The 25416-nt window shown below is 34.7% G+C and overlaps 1 protein-coding gene across 7 annotated transcripts in view; it reads right to left on the reverse strand.

Moving 5' to 3' along the window:
* LOC138710190 (uncharacterized) overlaps window positions 1–25416 on the reverse strand; it is a 231493-nt gene that overhangs the window by 148411 nt on the left and 57666 nt on the right. For all 7 annotated transcript variants that reach the window (XM_069840837.1, XM_069840832.1, XM_069840833.1 and 4 more), the window contains one exon: window positions 19301–19652. In XM_069840837.1, coding sequence (XP_069696938.1) covers window positions 19301–19433 — 133 coding nt within the window. In that variant the 5' untranslated portion in view covers window positions 19434–19652. The remainder of the gene's footprint in view (window positions 1–19300; window positions 19653–25416) is intronic.

Consider the following 25416-nt stretch of genomic DNA (forward strand, 5'->3'; position numbering starts at 1 on the left):
AAACTACACTTTCCAATGGTGAAATAATAATTAATTATACAAATCGGTTAATTTAGCTTCTGATATTACTTCATACAAACACAGAAACATTCTCTGTAGGCTATGTTTAATAGCTTTCGATTGTTGCCGTCCAAGGCCCCTTATAGATGAAGTCATTTGTTCTTAATTCATTGCACCGTCTTAGATGGCGTTATTTTAATTTTAAAACTCATTTATCTCATTAAATATCAGTCCTATCAAAATTTTGTAAAGAATAAAACTTATCGGAAATCATTTTTAAAGAAACTTTTGTTATGTAACATTTTTCACAAAAATCAATAATAAGCGAGATATTTCGATTTAATTCAGGCCCCCTTATAACGCCCCTTTTAAATAAAGTATTTTGAATGCCATATAGCCTAAAATCCAAGTTACAACGAACTTAATTTATATTCCAATTTTCATATAAATCGGTTCAGCCATTATCGCGTGAAAAGGTAACAAACATACAGACAGACATACCTACAAACAAAAATTTCAAAAATGCGATTTTCGGTTTCAGGGTGGTTAATTATATATGTTAGGACCAATTATTTTTGGAAAATCGAAAATTACCAGAAAAATTTCGGCTACAGATTTATTATTAGTCTAGATAATTCAGGATAACAGTATTTGTTATGGTGACTGGCCAGGTTCAAACTGAAAGTGGCTTCATAGGCATCTGAAATATTTATAGACAAGCACGACAGATAAGCACATTAAATTAAAATGTATATAATATCCTAGATCTTTCACGTCAGAGGTGAAACAACATAAAGCGGCAAAACACTGTCAATTTACTAGCCACTTAATGGTTAATTGATTGGAATAGAGTATTGCGAAAGTATGTCGTCATTTTATTTATATTTGGTACAAGTAACATTTCTTTAAGCATTTATTTTTATTTTCCCTTGTATCATCAATAAAAGAACATGTATGCTTTTAATTTTTTTAAGTTACAAATGGCTGTATGCAAGAATTACGCGTATTCTGAAACTCAAAATATCATTTCTGATTCCTTAATAAATTACGAACATCAATACACTGAATCTTGATCATATACACTTACTTTTGTATAAATTAATGTCGAAAATGTACACGTGACAACGAAAACAAAGCTCTAAAACGTCAAACGTCATGCTTATTTCGCCTTTGCCTGCCTCCACTCAACATTGCCAAACCTACCCATGCTCCGGCTTGTAACTAAAGATTGCTTGGACACATCACAACATTATAAAACTATATATATTTTTTATTAGGAGATTTAAAGAATTTATTTCCGTTAAAAACACAAAACATAATTTTTTTATGATTCTGAGTACCTTACCCCCTGTTATGTAAGCATGTTTCCTTTCTCGGTGTGAACACTCTTTTGTTAATTGTTGACATTGTTAGCTTTTGTTTGTAGAATGATGATGAATAAAGAAAGGTTGAATAGTGAACATATTTTTCTTTAATGAAGAACATTACATTGGCGACGAGGAAAACTACATATTAGAATATATATATGTATATATATATATAAATACTTAATTACTGGAAGATTTAGATATACGTGGAAAACAAACAACATGGCAGAAGGAACATATGTTGGAAAAATGCATGAATTCAACCCTGGGAAGCATAATTGGTTAGTTCATAAATGAAGAGTTACAAATTTCTTTCTTGCTAACAAAACAGAGGAAGAAAAACAAAAAAAAAAGCTTTGTCTTTAAATAGTTTGGACGAAGATGGCTACAAACTTATTAGTAATTTATAATAATAATAATAATAATAATAATAATAATAATAATGATTTATTTTAGCTGGCAGAGTTAAGGCCGTAAGGCCTTCTCTTCCACTCAACCAGCAAAAAGTGTATATACATATGCATGAACTAACAAAGAATCCAACAATTTGATTGAGATGAGAGTTACATGTATACAAAAGTTATTTACAAATTAAACAACAAAATACTATGAACTATTAATTAAACACTGAAATAAACTGTGTAGCAGAATTAAACTAAAATACATAGAATGTTAATATATTTCAAATAATATTAGATAATAGAAAGAGATTATTACGAGACAATTAAAATACAGCACAATCAGGATGATGTCTAAAGAAAAAAGTAACAATGTAGTCAGTGATAGTTTAAATCAGTATGATTGGAGTGAAATGCTAATAAGGTTATCTTTTAAGCTGTTCTTAAAGGTGTTTATTGTCTTGCAGCCCCTAATACTTTGTGACAAGGAATTCCATTGACGCGAGGTGGATATTGTAAAAGATGATGAATAACAAGATGTTCTATGAAGAGGTATACTTAGCGTGCCACAGATAAGTGATCTGGTATTTACATCGTGGTTAGAGTATAGATAAGAGAAACGAGACGAAAGGTAATTTGGTGTTGAAGTGTGCAGAATTCGAAAGAGTAAAGACAAAGAGTGTAAAGTTCTACGTTCTTTAAGTCGGAGCCACGAGAGACTTGCGAAGGACGGTGATATGTGATCATACCGTCGGATGTTGCACACGTATCTGACGCACATATTCTGAGCTCGCTGTAACTTGACTGACAATTCAGAACTTAGGTCACTTAACAAAACGTCACAATAATCGAAGTGCGGCGTTACTAGGGTTTGCACTAGGGTAAGTTTTAGTTGCTGGGGCAAGAAGTTTCTCAAGCGACTCAAACAGTGAATGGAGGAACAGATTTTTTTTATCGTTTCTTTAACTTGAAAATTCCAACTTAGATTATTATCAAAAAAGAAGCCAAGATTTTTTACGACAGATGAATAAGGGATTAGCGTGTTGTTAAGAGTAACAACTGAAAGATTACTGTTATTAAGGGAGTTAACTAAACGCTTATGTCCAATAATTATGGCTTGAGTCTTACTTGGATTAAGTGCGAGTCCGAAATTGGCCGCCCAAGTGGAGACAGTGGCTAGGTCACAATTTAACTTGTCAATCGATTCATTGATCGTATTGGGTCTGGAATGTATGTAAAGTTGTAGGTCGTCGGCATAGAGGTGATATCGGCAATACTGTAAGTTCTTTGATACGTCATTAATGTAGATAGAGAAAAGTAGTGGACCTAATACGGAGCCCTGCGGCACTCCCGCCTTTGTGCATCTCCATTGGGAGAATTGATTATCAAGTGAAACACACTGTTGGCGGTCACGTAGGTAGGAGTCCATCCAGCTCAAGGTATTGTCTGACAGGTGCAAAGCCTTCATCTTTGCAAGAAGCAAGTCGATATCAACAGAACCAAAGGCATTGCTGAAATCGAGAAGAGTTAGTGCCGTTACTTCACCCCTATCCATAGCTTCACGGGTGTCCTCAGTCACTTTAAGTAGGGCTGTAGAAGTGCTGTGTCCATGTCTAAAACCCGATTGATAGTCATCAAGGAGTTTGTGTTCGTCGAGATAGTTCATAAGTTGTCCATGTACAATATGTGCAATATTTATGTGCACCAGAGGAGCCAGAGAATGTATCTTTTAGTACATTGTTAATACATCCTGACAGACATTTCTTGCCATAACTATCTATAATGTCTTTTCGACTTAAATTTCATTTTGCTAGTAGGGAAGAGGGGGAATCCTTATCAGACTGGCTGGCTCGCTTGCGTTCTCTAGTCTCACCTTGCAAGTATAATAATGATTTGGAAGATAGAATTTTAGATCAGTTCATCACTGGTTTAAATAAAGGACCAGTTAAGGACAGACTGTTTGAGGAGGACCGCCTTCAACTTTCTTCACAGAAGGCTATATCTATCACCTCCGCTAAAGAGTCTGCGGCTTTCCAGTATGACTTATCAACATCAAAGACATTAATACAAGTGAAAGAGGAACATATTGGTTATGTACAGAAGTATGAAGAAAAGGAAAAGAAGAGAAACTCAAGAACATGTCTCGTCTGTGGTGTATATGGACATAGTGCTGCATTTTGCCGCTTCAGAAATCTAAAATATGACAAGTGTGGACCGGTTGGTCACTTATTCTGTAGAGTCTGATGAAGAAACTTTGTTTCATGTGGATTCAACAATTTCAAGGTCACCTCCTTTCACTTCAGTGTTAGTTTTAGATGATGTACCGGTCAAGTTTGAAATAGATACTGGTTGTGCCTCGACCATATAACCATTTTCAATATTTCAAAATCAATTTTCTAATTGTAATTTGCTGAACACCGATAAAACTTTTCTAACCTACTTTAAGACTCAAGCTAAACCACTTAGAATGATTAATTTTAATGTGAAGTATAATGAGACATGTTATGGAGTTCTTCCATTATATGTTGTAGATTCAAATGGCCACCCTTTGTTGGGCTGCCAATAGTTTAATTATATAGGCTTTAAAATATCTAAACTGAATAATGATTGTTTTTGGAGTTCAGAAAATTCAGTTTTGGCTAGAAGGATGAAAGCTAAATTTCCCCTCTGTTTTTTTCGGATAAATTATGCTGTTTTAAGAAGGGAAAGTTATCATTAGAATTAAAAGAAGGCGCTCAGCCGAAATTTATTCGGGCCAGAAATGTGTCTTTTGCTTTAAGAGAAGGTGTAGAAGCAGAATTAAATAGATTAGTTAATGAAGGTATTCTAATTCCAGTGGACTATAGTCCATTCGGATCTACTAATGTGCCAGTATTAAAAAAAGAGGGTGGTATTCGAATTTGTGGTGATTTTAAACTTATGTTAAACCCCCTTCTAAAAGTTGACCAACATCCTTTACCCACACCTGAGTATATATTTCAAAAGTGCAAGGATGTAAAATCTTTGCTAGGTTAGATCTTCCAAATGCTTACCAACAAATGGAGTTAGATGAAAAGTCACAACTCATAAGGGTTTATTACAATATACTCGCTTATCTTTTGGAGTGGCTTCAGGGCCTGCTAAGTTTCAAAAAGAAATTGATATATTATTGGAAGGTGTTGAGGGGACAGCAGCCCTGTTGGATGATTTTATAGTTGGAGGTAAAGATTTTCAGGAATTAGAATGTCGTCTAACTGAAGTGCTCCGTCGATTAGAAGAGCCAGGATTGACTGTTTCTCAAAGGAAATGTGAAATCGGTAGGGAATCTTTAAATTTCCTTGGGTTTAAGATTGATGCTAATGGCATTCAAACTACAGATGAAAAAATTAAAGCAGTACGGGATGCCCCTAGACCAACTTGTGTTCAAGAATTGCAGTCTTTCTTAGGTTATGTTACATACATATCAAAATTTTTACCTAAGGTGACAGAGACATTGAACCCCTTGTATAAACTTTTGAAAAAGAATAATCCTTGGAAATGGAGTATTGAATGTGAAAGAGCATAATGAAATAAAAAATTTAGCCTGTTCATCTAGATCCTTAGCTCATTATGATCCGGAATGTCCTCTTAGATTAGCAGTTGATGCTTCTAGTCATGGGTTGGAGGCAGAAAAAAAAATAATGTGGAAAAGCATATAGGTTATGCCAGTAGAACGTTGTCGAAATCTGAAGAAACTTATTCAATGGTGCAAAAAGAAAGCTTAGCCATCATTTTTGGCATAAAGAAATTTCATGCTTATTTGTTTGGTAGGCAGTGGACTTTAATTTCTGATCATAAACCTCTTCAGACTATATTTGGTCCAAAACGTGGTATTCCAGCTTGTGCTGCAAATAGACTACAGCGATGGGCCTTGTATTTGGCCAATTATCAATTTGAGATAGAATGTGTTTCATCTAATAAAAATGTAGCTGACTGGCTGTCAAGAGCCCCACTTCCTGAAGTATCTAGTAATAATGATGGACAGGAGGAAATAGCTCTTAATTATATTTTCAACTCTAATTCTGATTTGCCTCTTAAGTATGAGGAAATTCTTGCTTATACAAGGAAAGACTTAACAATAATGCAAGTAATAAACTTTACCAAGTTTGGGTGGCCAGAAAAGGTAAATGAGAAGTTAGTTCCATTCCGTAGGCATAAAGAAGAGCTATACGTAGTTAGGGATATTTTGTTATGGGGATATTGAGTTGTTATTCCTGAGGGATTATGATCAAGACATTGAGTCACTCGTAAGTAGCTGTAAAGAATGTGCAGAGAATAGAGACAACCCTCCAAAACATAGTTTGATACCTTGGGAATATACACAAAAACCCTGGTCCAGGTTACACATAGACTATTTAGGCCCTATATTGAATCATTATATTTTCGTTATTCTTGATAGCCATTCAAAGTGGGCGGAAGCTTTTGTTACTAAAAGTATGACCTGTGATATTTCAATCACCTATTTACGACAAGTGTTTGCTCGTTTCGGACTTCCGGAGACACTGGTATCGGATAATTATTCATCATTTAAATCCTAGAAGTTTCAGAATTTTTTAATACATAATGGTATAGAATTTAAGTCAGGGGCTCCATATTAGGCAGAGCTGGTGATCAGGGATTAGCATTACAAAGATTTTTGATTGACTATAGGAATACAAAACACTGTACAACTGACATTTTCCCTGCTGAGTCGCTTCTCGGGAAACAGATTAGATGTAGATTGGATTTACTCAGGCCAACTAAAAATAGTAACAAAGTTCAACAGGCTCAAGAGAAACAGATTCAGATATATGGTGGGATAAATAGACCTTGGTAAGCAGGGGAGAAAGTATGGGTCAAAGACTACCGAAAAAAGGAAGGTTCATGGATTGCAGGAATAATAGACTCAGTGTTTGCAGAACAGATGGATTCGACATGTGAAACAGCTTAGTAAAAGGTCCAATGTTCCTGTTGCATGGAGAAATTCAATTTTTGATCGAAGGGGAAGTGAGAATGAAAACAAGGAATCATTAGAGATTAAAGATGCAGATAAAATAGATTGTTCAGGTGATAATAATATTAAGTTGCCAATAGAACATAATGTTAACACTGAGTGTGACAGTAATAGTAGAGTGTTTGATGGTATTAAAGCCCGTTGGGAGATTAAGCCTCCGAAAAGGCTCATTGAAGAAATGTAATATTTCTTTGTATAATTATATTACACGTGAAATATAATAGCTGATTATATTCTATTTTTTAAGTGGAAGAAGTGTTATGTAAGCATGTTTCCTTTCTCGGTGTGAACATTCTTTTGTTAATTGTTGACACTGTTAGCTTTTGTTTGTAGAATGATGATGAATAAAGAAAGGTTGAATACTGAACATATTTTTCTTGTAATGAAGAACATTACACCCCCTTAAATAAAATACAATTATTACTAGAGACTGGATTTTAAAGGCAATCCCTGTTTTAATTTCAACACGAAAATGAAATAATTAATTACGATGTTCAAAACCATCTTCCACCGACCAAACTATGTGGTTTTCGACTTCCCATTTTTTCCCTTTTAAGTCCATATTCCCTTTTTTTCCCTTTTTTTAAAAACATCTCTTATTTTGGTCCTGTTTTTAACAGAATATCGCAATAATTTTGATATTTTCCTATATTTTTTTCCGATAAGCCTATAACTTCCTGAGTAAGCAAAAATAAATATCGTTTTTCTTCTGATTCCAGACATTGAAAAACTAATGAAGTGTGCTGATTTAGAGTTCAGGATAAAAAGAAAATTTTCACCTCTGGTTTCAGTTGATGTTGAGTGGTAATTTTCTATTTATAAAGACATTCTGCATTCAAAGCGGCAGAATCATATTGAAACATTGAAATGTTGAATGTGATCAAATACAGGGACGGCCCATCCTTGTGCTACAGTACAATGATCACTTTTGCTCAAATAATGTATTTGTAATACCATAGTATTTGATCTGTCAATACTGTAAAGGTGAAATTATTTGGGCTCCCATTCTCATACAGCACTTGATTTCCAGGGTAACGTGACGTCATGCACTAAAGAAAGATTGTATGAGTGAAGTGCGTTTCTGAGTCTTTCAGTTACGGAGAACTGTCAGACTTGTTGTAGGTGGAGTAACCAGTTTGCAGATCTAATGGTAGAGAAGGGTTGCAGCTGGTCTCCAAGGCCGGGGGCTATTGTTTAAGGGCTGCGAAATTTTAGAGTATCCTACTACCTGACTCGAGAATACTATCCTCATTCCTTGTGTCGAAGCACCCACCCCTGCAGTGGTAAATTAGCTAGCTCTATGTTATTTTATCAGAAATACACCCAACATAAATTCGCAAAGTTTAAAAGTTGTTTTCCGCAGCGTGTATTATTTCTTACCATGAGCTTGCCAGTTTTGTTCCAGCTGTTGTATTTGAAAGTTTAACGCGCGTGTAAATGTATACATGTAGTTTAATATTGTGTACGTATATATTAACTTATTATTTAATATATTTAGAGTATATTAGTGAAAAGTGTATATAGTGTATTAATCCTACATCATAGTGCATATTATATGTTTAATCACTATAGTGCTATTACACAAATACTTAGGTACCAGTACATAGAAAATATTGATAAATGAGTGCGATATATGTATGCCGAAAATGACACGGTTTGTTATTTATTAGAAATGCCATTTTGGAGACTTAAATATGAGGATAAGAAAGATAAAATTTACACTGTCACACGTTAAAAGTGTTAAAATTGTTTAAAAAGGTATTTACCTTCGACAGACGGCCCGTTTCGACGCTATTTGTCGTCGTCTTCAGTGTCTCTTGTGTGTGGTTCAAGAGACACTGAAGACGACGACAAATAGCGTCGAAACGGGCCGTCTGTCGAAGGTAAATACCTTTTTAAACAATTTTAACACTTTTAACGTGTGACAGTGTAAATTTTATGTTTTTAACAAAGTGTTAACGAGAACTTTAATCAATAAGAAAGATGTTTTAAATTCTGGACGACCTACAGTTCCATTTGTTCTTTGTTTTAAAAAGGTGCTAAGAAAACAAAGAAGTTGTATAAAATAACTTAAAAAAAAATTTTCGATGAAAGAAGATTTTTTGTTTGAAGAGATTAAAAATTTCACTCGGAATGCTACATCACAGGAGAGATTTTCCTCATTAGCCCAACAGCTTTGCATAGAGATATACTGTCCACCCTCAGTTAAAGTCAGGCATTTTGTGAAGACATCTTCGACAGGTTTACTGATTTAAAAGATAGGAGGATTGACTTGGTATGCAAGAAATTGAGTGAGTCTTGAAATAAATTAATTTTTCTGTTTGCATGTGTTGTAGAACTATTAAAATTGCAAGCAGTTTACGAATAGTAGGCCTACTCATTATACTGGTAAAACTGTTTATGCATTTGTGTATGTGAACAGCACTTCACCTATTTTTTTTACGGCGAGCCGCTACTGGTTATAGAGCATTTAGTCTTCGCTCTTCACTCTTTGATGCCTCAGGGGATTCATTGTGCTACTCAGAACTCCACATGAAAATGTAGACTATTATGTGCATGTGCTAAGATGAAATAACTGCTCTAATTGGCTATTTTAACGTGGGAAAGTGCTGTAGTTAGTTTCAGCACGATGCAGCTTGGAGATTGCAAAAGTAAAGCGTAACGAAAGAATGCTTGTTTGTGGAAGAACTCGGAACTATTTACAATGTATTTGAAAATTCATGTGTTCGACTGCTGCTGCCATCTACCAAGGCATTCAACACACTTGCAAGAACACCAAGCCAACCTCCGTTGCAGCAAGTTAGGAGTTCCTGGTTATGGCCGACAACAAAGTGTTTTCTGTGTGGTAGTATGAATTCAATTAGTAGTTTAATCAGCTATCTTTTCTCTAGAAGGATTTTGGAAGAGAAGATAAAAGTGAAAGTGATGGGGAGGCAAACTCCAACTTTAAATATATCACAGGCTGCAAAAGGAGAGAGAAACTTATCGTACACCATGCGGTTTAATCCCAAAGTGTATGATAACACGTGGATATGTGGCTGTGGAGAAAGAAAGGCACTCTTCTATTTTCCATGCCTCCTCTTTTGAAACAGTGATTGCTGGAGCACAACGGGAATGACTGATGTAGGGCATCTTAATGCTCTAATTAATAAACATAAAGGAAATGTTAAACATTTAAAAAATTCTATTAGATTTAAGAGCCCTAGGCAATACAAACTTTGCAACACAGCTAAGTTGTATCTACCAAGACTCCAAATGGAAGCACAATCAGCAAGTTGAAAGAAATAGGTATGTGCTCTCTCGAATAATCGATTCCATTAAATTTTGCGGTGCTTTCGAACTTGCGTTGACAGGGCATGATGAATCTGAATCTTCTGAAAATCCAGGAATATTCTTAGGAATAATTGACTTCATGTCAAGTATAGACAGTGCTGTGAAGGAACATATGGACTCCAACCACGTTTTCAAAGGGACTGCCAAAACAATCCAGAATGAACTATTGGATTGCATGTTGGAAGTTTGTCATGAAGTGATAGTGGAATAAATTAATCAAGCAGACTTTGTTGCTGTTATGGCAGATGAAACCACCAATGTTTCTCACCAATCACAGTTAGTATTGGTGTTTCGATATGTGAATAATGGTGTTCCATGTGAAAGATTTTGAGAGTTTTTGAAACTGGAGAGACAAAATGTAGATGCAATTTCTGAATGCATTTTGAGTGCACTACTTGGGTTATTCAAAGATAAGCCTGAGAAAGTTATTGCACAGACTTATAATGGAGCATCAGTGATAAGTGAAGCAGCTGGTAGGGTGCAAGCAAATAAAAACTCAATATCCATTTGCCGCGTTTATTCGCTGCTACACTCACCAATTTAAGTTTAGTGATGGAGCGAGCAGCCTCACAAACTAAATCAGCGAGGCAATTTTTTCTTAAATTGTCTGCTTTTCCTTCATTTTTTCAAGAATGCCACAACGTTTGGCTGCATTGGAATTTGTATCAGTTAACAGGATTCCTAGTGGTTCTGCAACCAGGTGGAATTTCAGATCAAGAACTGTCGGTGTTGTGTACGAAAAACAGGAAGAATTATTAAAGTGATTCGAGAAACTGGAAGATTGTGCCCATGATAGGACTAGTTTGGAAGCTAACTGTCTTAAATGTTATCTGAAAGATAAGAATTTCTTTCGTGACTGGAATTTTTCACAAAATAATGCCACATGTTGACATTCTATATTATCAATTGAAGTTGAGATTGCCCGATGCAGTGAGAGTGAAAAATGCAATGTCAGTGTTCATTAAATGCGTTGCTAACATCAGACATACAACAGACTGTTTAATTGAGGTTCCTCCTGAATCAGCCAGCAAGCGACAGAAAATGGAACTGCAGCAATATGAAGCCAAGGAAGTATGTGATCATATAATTCAGGAAGCTACTCACCGTTTCCAGTCTTTAAGCCACCTAGACACAGCAAAATTGTTAAACAGCAAATTTTTTGACAGTTTTTCGTATAACTTTCCTGAACGCAAACTTGACGTTGCTGTCAAAAGCTATACTGTACTTAACAAAAGAATGTTAAAGACATAACTTGGAGTTCTGTATGGAAGACAGACTTCCGAAATATAGATGGAGGTGTTCAATTGTTGCAACACATAGTCTCCAACAATTTACAGGATCCATTCTGTGAAGTAACGAAGTTCTTAAATATTTTTGTTACAACACCAATGACCACTGCTGAGCCAGAAAGATGTTTTTCTTGCTTGAAACGCATAAAAACGTTTTTAATGAACACTATGGCCCAAGATCGTCTCACTACTCTTGTAATCCTGTCGATAGAAAAGAGTATGATGTCCAAGATGGAGGGGTTTAACACCAGGGTAATTGACAAGTTTAGCAGTAGGAAGGAACGTCGTATGGACTTCATATTTCGTCAATAGGTGAATCTCAAATTAAGATAAATACATATAAGTGTACACAGTAAGCCTCCTAGAGATTGTAGCACATTCATTATTTTGACCACCAGCCGCTACTGATCAAATACAATACTTCCCTTATGTTGTAAAGCGATAAATATAATCTTGTGTGTGCTATGTGTATTCATGATAGTGCTTAAATGTGTTTTCAATTAAAATAGCACTCTTTTGAGAGAGTAATATAGTTCTTTTTGAAGTCCTTTTCTGACTATATCAAATAAAACACTTTCCTTATGTTCTTAAGAGGTAAATGTAAGATTGTGTGTGCCATGTATATCTATGAATATGCTGAAGTGTGTTTTGGGGAGTAATATACAGTGAAACCTGCCATTGTGGTCACTTCATTTAAACGGCCACCTGGCCTAAAGGCCAATTTCCTCTGGAACCAAATGCATTTTCCATAAGATCAATACAAATTCTCTCTTTATTTAGCAGCCCCCTCATGTGCCGGCCAGCGGCTGGGGTCTAATTGAATTGGAACCTGACTATAACAGTCACTGTCCAACAAAAAATCTTTTCACTGATACTGTCTGACCTATTTTTTCGATGGTTAGAGGACAGAGTAATATCATGAGAACAATAGCTAAGTGTACAACAGTACATCCTCCATATCTTGGGGTTAGTTGGTTACTGTTTTATGACTCTTTTGTCACTTTTCACTCCGACCCTGCACAGCTATAAATTCTTACTCGTTTTTAAAGGATTGAAACACGGCCTTTTTCTATCGAATTTGTCACATTAAGTTATGTTTTAGGTCAGTAGTTAACCATTCGAATTTTTTTATCTTTTTTTTTTTCTCCTTTTTCTATCTTTCTCTATTTTCATTGAGTTCATTCAGAGGAACTGTCAAGTTAGTTTGAGAGAGAAATCATGTCTAACAATAAATCTAGAGTGGTGTTAAGTTTAGAGGTGAGACGAAAAATGATTGAAGAAAGTGAGAAGGGAACATCTGCAAGGAAAACTGCAGAAATATTCAAATGTGGAAGGACACAAATAAACAGTATAATTAAGAATAAAGATGAAATATTAAAATAATGGGAGAAAAATATGCCAAAAAAGGAAGAGAGAATCTGTGTTTAGTAATGTGAATGATTTCGTTTTTGAATGGTTCAAGTGTGCGAGGGCAAAGAAATTGCCAGTAAGTGGGCCTAAGATTCAAGAGAAAGCTCTTGAAATTGCCAAAGAATTCAATGTAAGCAATTCTGTTGCTAGTAATGGGTGGTTAGAGTGCTTTAGAAAACGGCATAACATTGCATTTCGTTCTGTGTCTGGTGAAGGAGGTGACATTGCAACCAATGTTACTGAAGAATGGAAAAAATAGAATGCCTTCAATTCTTGCGGAATATAAACTCAGAGACATTTGCAATGTTGACGAAACAGGTTTTTTTTTCAGGGCCCTCGTTAACAAAACTTTAAGTTTTAAGAAAAAAAGAGTGTAAAGGGGGGGAAGGTGGCAAAAGACAGAATAACTCTGCTCTTTTGCTGTAATGCTGCAGGAGAAAAAGAATCACTTTTAATGATAGGGAAATCATTGAAACCGAGATGTTTGAAAAATGTTGACATGGTCTTATTGGGGGTGAAGTGGACTGCCAACAATAAAGCTCGGATGACATCATCATTGTTTGAGAATTAGCTATGCATTTCAATTCCAAGATTAAATGACAAAATCGCAATGTGATCCGTGAAATTGGTGTTTCTTCCCCTAAATACATTACACCTCCAGCCCCTTGATCAAGGTATTATCCAGTCATTTAAACTGAGGTACCGCAAGCGAGTTTTGAAAATGCTAGTTGCAAGAATGGAAGAGGCTGATATTAATATGCACGATTGTTGTACGCGCACAGTACTAAAAAGTAAATGAAATTCAGTATTTTCATGCTGATTCATAAAAAACCACAACCTTAATCAAGCGCCCACCTGATAAAACGGCCATTTTACAAAGTAACTTCAGATGGCCACTTTAGACAGGTTTCACTGTAGTCCTTTTTCAAGTCTTTTTTTTTTTTGCTATAACTTTTCTTTTTTTTTTTTATGAAAATTTTCCCTTTAAAATCCAGTCTCTAATTATTACATAAAATGAATATAAAATGTAACTACTAAATCTACTACAGACACACTTTAAGTTTATACTTTTTTCTAAGTCCTGCATAGTTCGCTTATTGATTAATTTTTTTTTTACCTCGTTTATTCAACTACTGTTCTGATTTTTACATTCGTCTTGGATTTCCAAATGCGTTGAAATTTTTAGATGGTAAGAGGTCAAAAGAATTATCTAGAGACAAGACAGTATGCAATAAAGGCAAGGTATTCCAGTGAAATGCTATAGCAGACACTAGATGATATAAAGACTGGAAAACTTGGTCAATGAGAAGCTGCACATTTGTATTCCATTCCAAGACGAGCAATAGTGGATAAATTGAAAAATAAATACAGAACTAATTTTGGGAGGCCAAATATATTTTCACTGCGAATGTTGGTATGCTGTGCTATGATGACTTTGTAATAGTAACCTCATACAGGCCTAAAGGATCACTATTCTCTGGTAGTTCTACAGTCAATGGCATTGAACTATATGGTCCCACCTCTTTGTTACAGAGTCAGTTGTAAAGTAAGAATGGAAGGTATTGGATGTGGCCTGACCAGTTCGAAGTAATAAAGAAAGTTAATAGATTGGTAAATAAAAAGTCTTGTATCAATTGATGAAGTTAAGACTGTGAAGAATTTGATTAGCGAATTAAACATAACTTATATCAAACATATAATATGTATCACACAAAAATTGTATTTTTCCATTACTTATATGTAAAAAGGACTTTGTTTAGTCACTCATAGCAACCTAAACAATGACTTTAATGCAAGACTGAATAAAATTTGTTTTATTCATTGCTGATATTTTATTCATTCCTAGAAATGCAGTTAATGTAAATTACTAGACTAAACACACAATAAAATCAACACTAATTGTCTTCTTTAACATTGAGTAGTATGACCACAAGCAAGAGCCCTTATATTTTTCTGAAAGGATTAACAATATTTTCACCGTTAGAATTACACATATAAACTAAATATAAACATTTACATAGAGATAAAAAATTTTACAGGAGAAAAAGTTCGTCCAAAGGGCTGGACTCTGGAAGAGTACCCAAAACGCCCATTGCATTTCCGTGTTGAATAGCAATACTTAAGCGTTGACGCAAGTAAGTAGTGCAACGGCGATCACCAGTAATCGAGATCAAAATTTGGCCGATTTGAGATACCAAAACTTTAGCGTCATGATTCCAAGGACCGAAGGTCTCCACAGCAAATGGGACAAAGATATAATTGTCTAAAAGATGAGCATATTTATTAACTTTCTTCTTCACGGCTAATTCAGCAGCAGATGCTGCACGTCTGGAGGTATTCGGTAAGTGAGATGGAGCTAGAGTGTGAACGCCTTTCATGTTCCTACTTTCTCACCACTCATAAAATAAGTTACATTATTCAAAATAAACCACACATGTTGGGCCAATTTTACAGTGTTCATAGATTTGATAAGAAACGTAAAAAATTATATATTACAGTTATATGAACACTAATAAATATAATATATAATTATTAAAAAATTAGTAAAAGTGAGACATGTTTCGGAGATACTTCTCCATCCTCAGTGACTTTACCACAATGGCTGGTTCAGGTGATCGAACCGCGTTGTTGCTTGGCTTAAAGGAGACTCTTATAAGTTACATTCTTTCTGATAAATAAATGCAGATATCTGCGGAACTAACGTGGACACAACTGCTTTGGCAACATTAAGGACTTCATCTGGTAAGAAAACTTTCTTCTTTACACGACATTTTGCTTCTGAAGAACAAAACTTTTAAGTTCATTTATTCTGTATCCAATGCAACTGACATTGTTGTCTATATTAATATTCTTTAAATAATAGCCAACTGTACGTAATATTTAGTTGAACTAACCATGGGCGACAGTTGGCTTTGAATCAAACAATAACAAAAGACTCTAATATTTAATTTCAATTAAAAATTATTTTCACAGAAATATTACTTTCATATTAGTAGTGGAAAAAATATTGTATGCAACACGAGACTTCATAGATTTTATTCACTCATGGAAATTATCTCCTTCGTCTTCATGTCAGGAAATAAACTTTTCACTCATGAATAAAATCTTTTTCTTTTTAAGTAGGTGATAATGCCGTGAAATGAGTCATTCCATAGTGACACACGTAACATTTTTGAAGTAACTAACTATGATCTTCACAGGATATTTAATTAAATACTTAGTAGTTCATGAAAAAGACATTACTGTCTTTTAACATAAGCATTCCTAAAAATAAACACAAATTCTTAATGAAAAGGAATAATTAATAATGTAAAAAATATGAAATATTGTATGGTGTGACACACGAACATTTTCTTGCCACTTGATTTATTACCAAAATGAAAAATGTTCATATTATTGTGCCAAAGGACATAAATGCATTCAGCTGTTTTCCTAACAATTAAGACACTTATGTAGTACATAATATAACTGCTAAATCACAAACTTTACAAAAAAAAAAATTAACAGTGCCATTGAGAAATAAAATATTGCAAATATGTTGTGACACACGAACATTTCTGTCGTGTTGATTACTAATTGTTTTAAATGCCCTATAATACCTCACTTCTTGTGAAAGACTTATACACTATGCCTACAGATCTTATTATACAAAACAACACTAGATAACACTAAAATACACTTACAAATCTAAATATCCACGATTGTTTACAACCATATGTGGTGATATTTCCTGCATAATGTCATGTGACGAATATATCAATATGTCAGTCATTTGTAGTACTTCCCTTTCTTGGACATCACAGACACTTTAAATTCTTCACCACCACAAGCTTTTGTAACGTCATTTGTATATTTCATGCCCTTTTTTTTTTACTTGGTTATTTAACGATACTGTCCCAACAACTAGGTTATTTAGTGTCAATGGAATTGGTGATACCGAAATGGTATTTGGCGAGATGAGGCCCAGGATTCGCCATAGATTACCTGACATTCGCCTTACGGTTGGAGAAAACCTCGGAAGAAACCCAACCAAATAATCAGCTGAACTTAAATTCTTGAAAATACTATTAAAAATGTTCAAAATGTATAAATATTTATATCAGTAGAACAACTAATACAGATTTAAAAAGGCCTATCTTTTAGAATTGCTAAATGATAGGCCTACCTAGAGTAAAAGTTAATGTTATTAAATAAGACAATTTTAAATTAATATCAGAAATGTATTATTTACCTAATGTGCAAATAATTACACCAATTTATTTATACATAGGCCTAGTATGGTGGCTACCTACTTACCATAAAAACGTAGTGTATAAGCTTGTTTATATATGAAATAAATGAACATAAACCAATTTTTGTAAGTTTTAATTGAAGGAATTAAAATAATACTTCATACGAACTGTAGGCATAAATTAAATGTTTTATGCTAATTTTGGGCCTACGAACTATATTTTTACAACAATTGTTGTTGTTTAGTCAACTGTCCAAAGACAGGTGTGAACCTCACAAGTGATACCAAGAAGACACCACTTATGAGGCAGCTAGGCTAGGAGATAATGGGGTAGCGTGGCTAGTTCCTTTCCCCCTTACAACAGTTATGGAACACATATTTTCACGAGTGTTTAGCCTACAGTATACGTACATTGAAAAAAAAAACGCACAGGTGCGTGTGCACACACACAATTATCTAAATCAACAATAAGTATTTGAAATTCCACTACTAATGATGTTTAGGCATAAAGACTTCCAATAACAACAAAAATTGTAACTGGATTTTAGGATAAATTTTAGCGACACACGAACATAACATTTTTGTTCGTGTGTCACGTGTTTTTCTTGTAGAATTTGTACATAAATCAAAATGTTGTCCGTATAAGAAGTTGATTGTTATGTGATGTGTCTCACTTTTACATTTATGAAACATTAAAAAATGAAATGATTTTGAAGAAATACTCGTATAAACAAATGTCCAGTTGAGCGTGACAAACCTTTCTTTGTAATAATTGCAACCAAGCACGAAATAATCATTGTATTACGGTTTCTATGCTTTATAATTATTAACAAAGGTGAGAACTTCATTATTAATTGAATTTAATATACAGAAGTAACGATTTATTTGCCTTAAATGTGCATTCAAATATGTTATTTCTAATAGATAATTTCGCGCTCTTGCACCACAGACTTCTTTGTGGTTTTTCTTCCACATACGTGTTGTTACACAAACAGTGTTGTCAGATTAAAAAAATTCGGATCATAACGAAAAAAAAAATGACATATAACAAGCAGAGATCCGTGAGATTTTTATTTTTCGTGAAAATGTCGCATTTTCATGGAATGACCCTCCAGGGTCCAGCACCAATAGTTACCCAGCATTTGCTCATATTGGTTGAGGGAAACCCTGGAAAAAACCTCAATCAGGTAACTTGCCCCAACCGAGAATCAAACCCAGGCCACATGGTTTTGCGGCCAGACACTCTAACCATTACTTCACAGGTGTGGGTAATAAAATCTTACTTAAGTTTCTTGTCACATAAATTACTATTGTTTGTCTGTTGTAGTGCTAGTTAGTTTTATTGTTACAGTAGATGTTCTACATTTTCAATACTTTTTTGTGACTTCATATGAGATAAAATTTCATGTATTTTCTTATTGTATGCTCAAAAACTACCTTGAATTTGAAGGGGAATATAGAGAAATGAATTTAACATAAAAACACATATGTAGTATAAAGTTACTCCAATTAACCGTGTAACTTTTTACCACCATTAAATGTCAAATTTTCCGTGGCACTGCAGCCCTTGAAGGGCCTAGACTGACCAGCCGGCTGCTGGCCTCACGCCCACATGCCGAAGCAGAGGTGGACGATCATCCAACCAGAATGGAGGTATCGTGTGGTTAGCACGATGATCCCCCCAGCCGTTATAGCTGGTATTAGCAACCGGATTTCGCTATCTATCATAGCTCCCCAAGTGCATCACGATGCTGGGTGAGCACCAGTCCCATACACTGGCCGAAATTTCATGAGAAAATTTCTTCCCGCATGAGGACTCGAACCAGTGCGCATTCCGTAATGTGAGTCCTAGGCAGGATGCCTTAGACTGCGACACCACGGCGCGGGGCAATGTCAAATTTTACCTATTTAAAATATGGTTTTTGATGTTTATTATTTCTCAACCCATAAAATAAGGGTTTTCTGAAATAATTTACTTTTAAACATCAATTTCAATATAAATTATTTAGGTAAGTATACAAATATGATAGCAGTGGTACAAAGTTACTCCAAATGACAGTTTAAAGAATTTATGCCTATTTCACTACAAGAGACGAAAAGATAGAACAATATCATGATAGGACATATGAAAAGTGGGGATAAGATAAAGGTATCCCCTCTATATGTCATGAAGGTGCATGGCGGCATGGAGGTAAAGCTCCATAACTGAAAAGTTAAGGATATAAAAATATTGGTAATAAACCACTATAATGTTTACTCACCACCATAAACCATCAAGCTTAGGTCTGTAACGTGCCGAACATGTAATGTCACGTTCACAACATCATCATCTCCCCACAGAAATACGTCACCATAGTGGTGCCCTGTCACCACACTTGTGCCAGAGGTCCTCATGCATGTTACAGGGGCTATGTGCGTGTCTTCACATATAGTTCTTGTCTTGTAGCCCCAACTGTCAAGGTGCTGCCACTGACACCAATTTTTGTATACTTCTCTCCATTCAGCTTCACTAAGACATGACAGATGCCATGATGGAAAACTCTTATCCAATACTTCTAATCTTGTACCTCTGTCAATCTCCTTTTCACAACACCTTTTCCAAATGTCAGTTCGCTTTAAAAAAAAAAAAAAGACAATAAATTTAGTTAAGCTCTTCGTTTACATCTGTGAAGTACACCGTGTTCCGCTTATAAGCATAATAAAAGAAATAGTTATAACGTCAAAAGTACGCATTCAAATGGGAAAAGGTTGGTACCATTTTTAAGAGGAGGTCTGAAAGTTTTAATTCATTGTTGTTGTTAGATGAGTCATGCATCACGAGTATGCATAGATCATTTCATTTCATAAATCTTATCGTATTTTGCATCTTGGAGAAGAGTTAGTCACCATGTGGACACCACAGTAGAAAGTCTTTTGTGTGCTATCATTAGCAGAACAAAAATCTGTGATTCGTGTGTAGCACCTGTTTCGTTGTTGGTACAACCTTAGAGTGAGGGAAGCTGTTCTGACGTATGTATCAATAATGAAATGAGATAGGCAGCTCAGAGAAATGGGAACTTTGTTACCCAAAGCAGGTAAACATTCCAAGCATAAAGTGTCTGAAGAAGAGGATCACCTTACATCGTATGGCCTGCCAGATCACCAGATCTAACCACCTGATTTTTTTCCTGTGGGGATTTGTTAAAGACCAGGTCTACAGAACACCAGTATGTGATTTGGCAGACTTAGAGGAAATAATTTATGGTGCTATCAATAATGTCACACCACAGATGCTTCATACCACATGGCTCAGGCAGAATACCAGTTGGACATTTCCCGTGCCACTAATGGAAGCCATGTTGAAGTTTATAGGACATATGGTAAAAAAATTCCCAGTTTTCACTCTTTGTAACAATTGTTTTCATCAATAAATTCGTATTAGTTCAGAAGTCAAAGCTATCTCTTTTATTATACTTATAAGTGGAACACTCTGTATATACCTTGATATAAATTACATTTTTATCTAACTACTTACAGAAACAGAAAATTAAAAGCAACATTTCTACATTAAATCAAACAATACAAGAAAAACTTATATTACCATATTAGACAGTGGTTGTGAAGGCATCAAAAACTGGTTTAAGGTCTCTGAAAATTGTTGTAAGCAATAACATTAAAAAAGTAGATTACAAATCGAAAAGGTGTTTAAAAACATTACTGTAGGAAATGAAATACCACCAAAAACTTAACAAAATGACTTTTGAAAGAGTGGCGCTGGTAAGATGAAAAAACTGCAGACAGTTTCAAATCAGACTGGATCTTTCAACATTTGTCATACAGGCTAACTACGATAAGAACATACATAATAACAATTATCCAGATGTCGAACAATATGCAGCAGAGTTAACAGTTATTTCATAAACGAAGTGTAAAAATAACAAAACCAAAATATTACAAAAATTTAGCCATAGAAAATACTAAGACTTACTATAGTCAAAAAGGAATTCAGAACAGCTGAGGAAATGTAGAATATATCTTGATTTCACAACTTTTAACACTGTATCACTTCGGAATATGTATGATAAGTCTTTCTTGTGTTAAATTTTAATGTACCTTGTTAACATGTTTCGACCTATTTTGGGTCATCTTCAGAACTGGTCATTGTTGGTGTTGGCGCCTCTTGTTTCCTGTGTGGGTGCATTCGTAGTGTAGAGTCAAAGAGTGTATGTGTTTTGAAATTGAGTTGTGTGTTGAGAATATCGTTGGGGTGCGTTTTTGTGTGTCTGTATATTTCATATTGTTCTAGTGTGTTGAGTTTCTGGCTTTTTGGTTGGATGTGCAGTATTTCCATGTCTATGTTGATGTCTCTGTAGGCGTGGTTGGCATTTGTGATGTGTTCTGCATATGTGGAGGTGTTTTGTAATTTGGTTATGGCTGTGATGTGTTCTTTGTAACGTGTTTGAAATGATTTGCCTGTCTGTCCTATGTAGAAGTTGTTGCAGGTGTTACATTTGAGTTTGTATACACCTGTGTGGTTGTATTTGTTTGTTTGTGTTGTTGTTGAGATGTTTTTGTAGAGTGTTGTTTGTTCTGTATGCGATGTTGTAATTTAATTTCTTGGATGAGGTTGCAATTTTATGTGTGTTTTTGTTTTCGTATTTTAGTGTGACACAAACACAAGAACACAAAAAATACATCACACTAACATATGAAAACAAAAACACACATAAAATTGCAACCTCATTCAAGAAATTAAATTACAACATCGCATACAGAACGAACAACTCTCTACAAAAACATCTCAACAACACAAACACACAAATACAACCACACAGCTGTATACAAACTGAAATGTAACACCTGCAACAACTTCTACACAGGACAGACAGGCAGATCATTTCAAACACGTTACAAAGAACACATCACAGCCATAACCAAATTACAAAACACCTCCACATATGCAGAACACATCACAAATGCCAACCACACCTACAGAGACATCAACACAGACATGGAAATAATGCACATCCAACCAAAAAGCCAGAAACTCAACACACTAGAACAATATGAAATATACAGACACACAAAAACACACCTCAACGATATTCTCAACACACAACTCAATTTCAAAATACATACACTCTTTGACTCTACACTACGAACACACAGGAAACAAGAGGTGTCAACACCAACAACGAACAGTTCTGAAGATGATCCAAAATAGGTCGAAACATGTTAACAAGGTACGTTAAAATTTAACACAAGAAAGACTTCTCATACATATTCCGAAATATAGACTATTAGTAAAAAATGGGCCAAAGGTAGAGGAGGGAAGAGGTGAGGGTGGGAGTAGTGACGGTAATGGTGCAACAGCAGTGGCAGTGGTGGTTGCAATGACAACAAGCCATTCAAAACAATATCACAAAAATTATTTATGGAGAGGTAAGTTAGATAAGAATTACACGAAAAATTTACAGTAAGTATAAAAAGAAAATCTGCCTCCAAGCCAAATTGTCTATCATATTGACTCTATTCATTTTGGTGAAAAGACATCAGCTGACCATGTTTTGACTTGTCATAATGTGACAAACTGCTTACTATGGTTGACAAATGATTTTGGCACATAACCTTGTAGAAAGAGCCATTGTTGTTCATATGAATGAGTTGTGATAACTGGAGCTAGGATTCTTAGGTAAATAAATATTTCAATTGCACTGAAATAGAAACTCATAATTGGACCGCATTATGCAGAAAGGAACCAAACCACAAACAGATGTAATACATATCTCAATAATTAAATAATTCCAAAGTTCTGTACTTTGATGAAAGATATATGGGTACCATTTATTTTTTAATTTAATATTTGTGTATTAGTATTAGTACCGGTATCATTTATTAATAGTTCAAAAGTACATAAACTTAATATTAAAACTAATACATACACAATAGTGATAATACACAATATTTACACAATTTAATAACAAATTTTCTATCTTATAACTATTCAACTTATGTTGGTTTAACTTACACTTACTTCTGGTTTTAGTGCAAGTTTTCACCCTATCGCATTTATTTTAAACATTCAAACTTCTTTACTTGCTAAGTTTGAAATTCTCTTTTTTTAACTGTATAATAAACAAGTGTATATAAATCGTCCCTGCTGCTATATTCATCTAATTATCTTTTACAACAGTCATATTTATATTTAAATTTCAATTCCTCGTTTACATAATACTTAACTATTTCATGTAATAAATATCGCATTGAGGTTAGCAGATGCCGAAAATATGTGAACAAACTGAAGAATCAGTACATTCACAGTAGGGCAGTGTCTAACCTCGTGCATTTGCTTGTCAGCAAAATCCTCGACGTAACCTCAATACAGCTGTCAGGTTACTTGTTCAAACACATTATTTGTCAATCTAATTACATGATAACATCAATTCCACTTTAATCAATTCAATCGCATGCATTCATTTACATTCATTACTATTATGTTTCTAATAAATTTACAACTTAGTACAATCCTGTCTAATTTCAAGTATAGTATTTACCAATTTATAATGTCTTAATCTTTTGATCACTTACAAATCAGTAAAGCTATTTGCAAAAAAAACTTTTCCAGTGAGTTATTAATCAGCTATTATAATTATGCCGTTATTACTTAATAAATTCATAAATGTATTATTTTCAATTTTATTTATTAAAACTTCGACGCTAATAAATCTCATTTTTTAAATATGGCTACCATTCTTACTTAGTTAATTATTAATTTTTCTAATAGCAGGAAAGTTTATTCATTGTTGCTGCCTACCTCTTAGCGAGTAAATTCGTTCAGTAACTATATCCTTATTCGAATTAGATTGTTCATATCTATTTCTATTAAAGTTCCTATGTGTTATTTTACCTCTGAGCAAATGTTCGTCACCTGCATCAACCTCATCGTTTGATCCAGCAACGCTTCTCCTTACAGTAGACGTTTCACTTCCTCTCAAGCACCACGAACTTCCACCAGACTGTGTCACCAGATCTTCACTTGCGCTGACCTCATTAGTTGCTCCAAAACTGCTCCTTGCTATACATCCACTCAAGCACCTCGGACTACCCTCCCTGGTGATTCCCTCAGCCTGTGGTACAGCTCCCCTAACAGCATCCTCTCTGGCTCCTGTAACTTCTTCCAAACTAGGTTTTCCTTCTCCACTCTTGTTTCTTCTATCAGGATTTCTGTTAACATCATTCTCAATTTTATTTAAGTAGATTCTTATATCATTCGCTCCTGTAAGCCCATCCATTCTCCAATTTGTTATTTCAGATTGCTTAAGCCTATTAGTAGCATTACTTATCTGCTCGGTTCTCTCTACGCTTCTAGATTTTCTATTTCATGACCCACTTCTTCTTCTGTTTGCGTGATGTGGAGAGGATGATCTATTTCTATCTGTCGCCATTTTCCTATTACTATTATTTTTGCAGCTGCTCAATACATCCTCAATATTTTGATTTTTGAGGAATTCTAGGTCGACTATATTCCCATTTATCTTTAGTTTATCACTCACTAAGATTGCTTTAAAGCCTTTAATGCAGACTTCTTTTAATAATGGTACTAATTTCTTTCATTTCTCTCTTATTTCTTTCGTGAAGTCATTCTTGATGTAAATCTTAGATCCTTTAAGTTGACTCGTGTTAGCCATGATGTGTTCTTTGATGAAATAACTGTTTAATTTCACGACAATTGGCCTATTCTTTCCTCCGCATTATTTATTGCGCTTACATCCAAGTTTAGTCTGAAATATTTAGTTAATAAGTCTAACACAACGAAACAAGTGTCACTTCCTTTTTCATAATTTTCCTCTTCCAAACCACAGAAAACAATGTCATTTCTTCTGCTTTCAATTTCCCATCTTTTCACTATTGCTTTTAACACAACCTGCTCTTGAATAACCTCTTTTAACTTATTTTCCACTTCATTATACCTATTAACTAGTGTATCTAAGTCATTTGAAACTTTTTTTAGTAGAACACTTGCTTTCTGTCTGTCTTCTCTCGTTTCTTTCATATAGTTTATCCATTCTCTTTGAAATACTTCATCACTGTTGTCTCTTCCTTCCTTAGAGCCTGGCCCTGGGTTTAACTCCACATTTCCAGTAATTAATAGGATTGATAAAACAGCCGCGGTCAGAAATATATTGAATCTATCACTACAGCATTTTCACATTTTGTATGCCTGTAGTAATGCCCTGCATTATAGCCTCTGATCCGCGCTCTGTAGGAAACTAGGTCGTCATCCATAACTTCTTCACACACGCTAACCTACTTATAGACACTGTTTACCACTCAACCGCTCTCTAAGACTGCACTTTGTGAACTGGATTAATATTTGTGTTAACTCTTAGATGCATTT

Source organism: Periplaneta americana, chromosome 12 (assembly GCF_040183065.1).
Source record: "Periplaneta americana isolate PAMFEO1 chromosome 12, P.americana_PAMFEO1_priV1, whole genome shotgun sequence".
Taxonomy (NCBI): Eukaryota; Metazoa; Arthropoda; class Insecta; order Blattodea; family Blattidae; genus Periplaneta; species Periplaneta americana.